Raw genomic sequence first — 6,269 nt, forward strand, 5'->3', positions numbered from 1 at the left:
TCACCCTTTTTTCTCTTTTTCTTTCTATTTTTCTCTCTATCGCTCTCCCTTTCTCTCCCTCTCTGTCTCTCTCTCTCTCCCTCTCTCTCCCCCTTCTCTCTTTGTCTCACCTTCACTCTCTCTCTCTCTCTGTCCTGTCTGTGTGTATCAGGGTCAATCTTGACCCCTCTAAGCGCCAGGGCTCAAACAAGTCAGTGTCGGGTTGCACTCTCCCCCAGGGATCAAAAACAGTTAGTAAGTCCCCCTGTCTCTCGCTTCTCTGCCTGCCTGTCTGTCTGCTGGCCTTCCTGTCTTTCTCTCTCTCTCCACTGATTGCATGTCTATCTGCCTGCCTGCTGCCTGTTTGTTTGCCTGTCTGTCTTTCTCTCTCTGGTAGCCGTATGCCCACCTGCCTGTGTGTCTATCTGTCTGTCTCTCTGCTAGTTGCATGTCTGTCTACTCACTCAGTCTGCCTGTCTGTCTGCCTCTCAGTCTTCTTGATGTTGAGTAATAGACAGCTGTTGTGACTGTACCTCATGGATGTGGAATGTATTTGATATGAACAAAAGACATTTAAAGACTCATGCTTTGATGGATTAATTTGTTGGTTTGTTTGTTTGTTGGTTGGTTAGTTTGTCTCAGTGTTTTGACTGCAGTGAGATATCTTGCATCTACAGTGATTACAGTGTCCCATTGAGCTGAGCAGGGAAAAAAATGAATCGGGCTCAATGCACCAGTTGCCACTCTTACAGTGGCAAGACTGTTCCCGGGCTCTGAAAGAGTCATTTGTGCTTTGGACAGACAAACCAGTCTATACAAGAGTTCCAGAATCTTATCCCAAAAAGATCTGTCCAATCCCAGGGAAGCTCAGAGGACCATCTATTCACATCAGACCAGGCCTGTGATATCCTGGAGCTCCAGACATACAACAATAGCAATTCTTCATTAATAACAGTCTATGGATGGAGAATCATTCTTGAGAATTCATCAAAGGCTGACATATGGTCATAATTACCCCATAACCTCCTTTGAAATGTGCAAACAGCACCAGCAGGCTGGGTTTCTTACGCATTTCTTATTACCAAGGCTATTTGCAGACACAGATCCACACAAGGAATTAAAGGTTTGGCACTCTTGAATTAATTGTGTATCACGTATGGGAGGGTCTATGAGGATAATGTTCTGCTCAGCTCATTGGCTTAAACAGTTGACGCTTACCTCATCTGCCTTTTTTTAGTCCATAAACCAATACCAAATGGTAGCAGTGTCATAAGGAGTGTTTGCTGTCAACATCTTTATCTGTTAATTGTGTGGTTAGTGTGTGAGAGTGTATTTTGTTTGAGGATGAACTTTGTGTGCATGGTAGTTAAAGCATGCAACCACTGATGTGTGCTTTTGGGGTTCATTGGGACATTTTTATGTGGATTTTTCCGCAATGTAATTGTCTTCTTCTTGATCTTCTTCTTCTTCCTTTCTCTCTTTCTCTCCCAGGGTCACAAATGAACCTGAGGGAGTCAGCAGACCTTCGGTCACAAGGTCAGTGTTTGTTCTCATCCATTAAGATGATGGAATGCGAAATACACAAATACACGAAATACACAAACCCTCTCAGAACGACACGATTGAATTCATCCTGATGAACAAGGCTCTCCTTCAGTGTGTTCTCTCTGTGTAATGCAACAGGGAGCTTTGGTTTTAGTCAGCAGCATACCTATTAATATCTAAGATCTAATACTTTTTTAACATCCTTAGGACTTTTAACAGTAGTATTGTTTAGTTTAATGTAGTTAATTTAAAAGAGACTTCCGTTGAACCAGTTACCTATCCAATTTGCCTCTGCAGTCCTTGGGCAGTGGACTATAACGCGATTTCTACGTAAAGATGGTGGTTTATGTCATGTTTATTGTTTTCTGCAGTGAAGTGTTAATCTCTCTCTTCTTCCCCCTCTCCCTCCTCTCTCTCACTCTTTATCTATCTCCTTCTCTCTTCCTCCCCCTCTCTCTCCTCTCTCCCCTTCTCCAGTGGCCATCTACCTGGGCATTCGAAAGCGGCCGAGCCCCGGTGCGTCGGAGGCGGGGGCGGGCGTTGGTGGGGGGGGGATGTGAGGGGCCGTGCGGCGGCGTCGGTGGCGGCGGCAGCGGTGCCCCCCCCTCGCGCCCCGGCCGAGGTGGTGCTGGCGGTGCGGGAGGCGGCGCGGGGCTGCGGTTGCCAGGTGCGCCACGCCGGGCCCTTCCTGCTGTGCTGCAGCCGGCAGAGTGAGGGCGGCGGCGCCACCGTGGCCTTCCAGGCGGAGGTGTGCCAGCTGTCGGCGGGAGCGTCCGAGGCCAACGGCGTGCGCTACACCCGCCTGTGGGGTGCGCCGCTGGCCTTCCGCCACCTGGCCACGCAGATCTCCAAGGAGGTGGAGCTCTGAGAGAGAGATGGAGAGATGATGGAGGAAGTGGGGTGGGGAGAGGTGCATTCTGGGAGAGGCCAGACTGACTCTTGGCACAGGCCTCACCGTTCACGTCGCCCCACCCCTCACCCTCCTGGCCCCCCAATCCCTCGTCTGTTTCGCTGTAGAGAACTTTCTCCCCCCCCCCCCCCCCCCACCCCCCCACCTACTCTAAATTTACTCCCTCTCCCTCAATCCACCCCCCACCCCTACCAAACCACCTCAAGGGTATGTAGACTTTTTAAGACGTCCTCCTTACTTCTCCTAAGTCTTCTTACAACCCCCCTGTTGTCCAAACACACACACACACACACACACACATTCTAGAGAGTACCTATAGTGTACATGCCGCACACATAGAGAGCTTACACTAGTCGACACGATTATCCGTTTAACATGCTGCAAACACCCATAACCACACACACACACACACTCTCTCTCTCTCACCCTTTAGCCTGTGTTTCTGCACTCTACTACTCGAGTTAAACACACACACACACACACACACATTGACACACACTAAAGAAGCATCCCTCTGAGCAACCTCATCCACTGGACCCTGATCCAGTCTGATCTTTTTTTTTATTATTATTAATTTATTCATAATTATTACGACCTCTGTTAGTGATAACATGTTTTTTTACCACCTCTATTTATAATTCCTTCCACTGTTTTCATCCTGGTCATCTTTACTTCATATTTATGTGGATTTATGTTGTGTTTATTTTTCTGTTGTTATGTTTGTCACTGATGATATTTCATCCCTCACAGAGACCTGTTGTCACATGTGGAAGATGATATGCACAAATATATAAAAGCCAGTAAAACTTCAGCCTCTGCTCAGCTGTTCCGTCATGGAGTCTGTCCCTCCACTGTCCACTCATAACTTCTCAGAATCAAGCTGTGTCCACTGGGTGATAGGATGCTACATGGCTTACTTAACAACCCCAAGTACCATGTGCCTGCTGAGACTGGCTAGGGGTTTGGCTGCTGTCTGGGCCAGATCCAACCCGAATGAGCTCCCATCGGAGGGCTCTTACGGTGTTCATGTGTGGCTTAAGGCATAGAAAAAAATAGTGCACTGTTTTCATTTCGGAGTTTTTCAGCGAGCAAAACATAGGCCAACTATAGTTTCCAACTATGTGTATGTGTGAATGATTTCATCATGCCTAGACACAAGGATATATATTTTTTATACATTCCGTTTGGGGGGGGGGGCACTACGCTAGTTTCTAATCCAGAGAATTGAATATGAAACTCAGAGAAGCTGGTTGTTCCACATACAGTGTTGGTAAAGGCCTAGGGGCCCGGAGAGGTCTCAGAAGCTCCGAACTCCGAACTCTAGAATTTGTGCAATCCTTGATTGATCTGTTTGTAGGAACAGTAGCTGAGCATTGTCTTTCCTCATCTGTCAATAGGAGAGAAATGCGCACCATCTTCATTCATGAAATGATCCTTTCAAGCTATTAGTTGGCAAAATTGTATTGACTGAGAGATCCGTATGAAAGCTGTCAACACATGTTGAACTCAGACATGGTTGAGTTTAGTGTTAAGGAAGTGTGTCAATGGTTGTTTGGAAAGTCCGGTTTGGTTGAAAGTTTCCTGAATATTTTTAAAGGTGGTGACTGTGTTTGCGTAATCAGCTGTTACGCTGTTTTCTTCAGGTTTTTTACTGCTCCAAGCCATCAGGGTCATGTCATGTGTTGCAGACCTTATGAAGTTGTAGACAAAAGCTAGTGTGTCACTGCAGGGAGAAATAGAGTGGTGTCAGTGCAAAAGTTGTGCATGACAGATTACAAAGACAGATGTAAAGACAGAAGGTATCTGAAGATATATAGTAGCAGGAGACGCCTGTGTGCTGTTAGTGCTTTGGTGGTGGCTTGTAAATATATTATTGGTGGGAATTTGTCTTGTTTTTTTAAAGGTTTTTTTTAGAGTTCACCTCGGTAGGATGTCCGCCTAGAGCAGGGGTGGTTATAGTGTCAGCTACACAGGGCTGGTCTCTCTACTTTAGGTGGGGGGGGTTCCAAACCAAGAATCTGCACACCTAATTCAAATCATTCATTCAGATAGTGTTTACCAGGAGTCTCTCTCACCTGGTAGAGTATTCAGCATCAGAAAATCCCAACGTCACCCCATCCTCTTGCTGAGAACGGTGCCAGAAAGTAAATTGTGAGGACTCACATGGCCTTTTGCCCTTGATTGCCTCCTTCCATTTGTAAAGAGTCCACGTAACAACTTGGAAGCTTGTGTGTGATATACATACACTGGTCTCATACTACTTCAGCAATGGACATTTCCAGCAGTGGAAATTTATGATAATTCTTTTGAGTGAACAACTTATTTGGAGACAAAGGTTGACTGTAGGCTTTTTCTAGATTCCAGAACATGTGCAGAATGCCTGAATGGCTACATTTCCTCAACCACAACCCCCTTCCAACATTCCGTAGTGCTTTCCGTGGTAACCAATCTATACAGACAATCCCTGTATAGACCCCTTCGCAACGGTGGTGAAAACATAAACATCCGGGTGGGCGTGACGTCACTGGAGGCAGAAACAATCGTTTGGATAGTGAGGTGGCTATTCGAATAGTAGGCTACTATAGTGAGGCGGCTAAAATCAGACAGTAATCTAAAATCTTTGCTAAAATGGGTAACGATATAACACAATATGTACATACACTCAGTGTACGTGATCGGGAGGATTATTTGAAAAAACGTAGGCTACATTATCAGAAGCGCCTACAGTAAGGAGAAGCTGAGGGTGTATAAATCATTGAATGCACATATATATATCTCCTAAATGGTCATGTCCAAAACTTACAATAGGCCTAAAATTACGTATCGGATGAGTTTTGTGTTGCCCGAACTGACATTTTACCAAGCCAGCGCCAATGTTCCAAGGCAAAGATGTATCGCAAACGTGCTAATTACCAACCGTTTTGTTCGAAAATTCTAAAACAGCGATGTTTTTTAAAACTTCAAAATAATATTTGATAAATGCCCCTCACATTTTTCAGTAGCCATAGGTGTGTAGATTTGAACAAAATCTAGTTTGTGTCTTACCGGGGCTTTTACTGCCTGAAATATCCAATTTTGTTTACCACGAGTTTAGTGCTGGGCCTTACAACACAGTTTAGCTCTTCGAGTCACGGTAAAATGTTATTTTTAGTACATAGCTAATTTAGATACACTTATGGTGTGGGTGCTTGCGTTTCTTTAGGAATCCGCTGTTTTGGTTTGTATAGAAATGAATATTAAGTGACACACAAGTAAAGAGGTTGGAAATACGGGACGATTGGTAATATGTGACGTTCCGATACCAGGCTTAGGTTATCGTGAGTCAAATGAACAACTACGTTCTCACTGGAAACTGTAGCCTACTTATTTCAAATTTAACCGATGACCTTTTTGGTTCTGGCACCCGACAGCACAGCAATATAACCTTTAGCCTCCCAGAGATGACTGTTAGTTTAGCTTCCCAGCTGAGGTGATGGTTTGTTTTGCCTCCAGTGAACGTAGTGACGTAGGCTCAGAAGGTACCTATAGGGTGTGTTCGAAACGGGAGACAGCTGCCTACTGCCTCCCTCCCTACATAGAGAGCTGTCTCACTAGACATGACTTTGGATTAAATGCATCTTTTAAAAATGAGCGTAGCACTCTAGAATCTTTGGTTAACACTAAGGTATGACGTTAGCAAAGGCCTGACGTTAAACTAAATTAGCTTACGTAAGCTAGCAGGCTAACGGTATAAATTAGTTTTACGGCCGGCAGATATATCAGACCAGACGCTATTAATGGTTACAACAATTGCATAATCAGATAGTAAATTGTTTATTTCTAATCTGTAATCTAC

General features: G+C 45.0%; 1 protein-coding gene across 4 annotated transcripts in view; it reads left to right on the top strand.

Annotated features, from left to right (window-relative positions):
- The window catches only part of mark4a (MAP/microtubule affinity-regulating kinase 4a), a 47,693-nt gene extending 44,068 nt beyond the window's left edge, over positions 1-3,625 (top strand). Inside the window, exons 16-18 of one of the 4 annotated variants that reach the window (XM_042091555.1) lie at positions 152-238; positions 1,471-1,515; positions 2,002-3,625. In XM_042091555.1, the coding sequence (XP_041947489.1) occupies positions 152-238; positions 1,471-1,515; positions 2,002-2,392 (523 nt within the window). In that variant the 3' untranslated portion in view covers positions 2,393-3,625. Of the gene's footprint in view, positions 1-151; positions 239-1,470; positions 1,516-1,961 lie in introns of all 4 variants that reach the window. The other 3 variants (XM_042091554.1, XM_042091553.1, XM_042091552.1) reach the window with 3 other exon arrangements.
- The last annotated feature ends 2,644 nt before the right edge of the window (positions 3,626-6,269 follow it).

The sequence above is a fragment of the Alosa sapidissima genome, chromosome 5 (genome assembly GCF_018492685.1).
Source record: "Alosa sapidissima isolate fAloSap1 chromosome 5, fAloSap1.pri, whole genome shotgun sequence".
In the NCBI taxonomy this organism is placed as follows: domain Eukaryota; kingdom Metazoa; phylum Chordata; class Actinopteri; order Clupeiformes; family Clupeidae; genus Alosa; species Alosa sapidissima.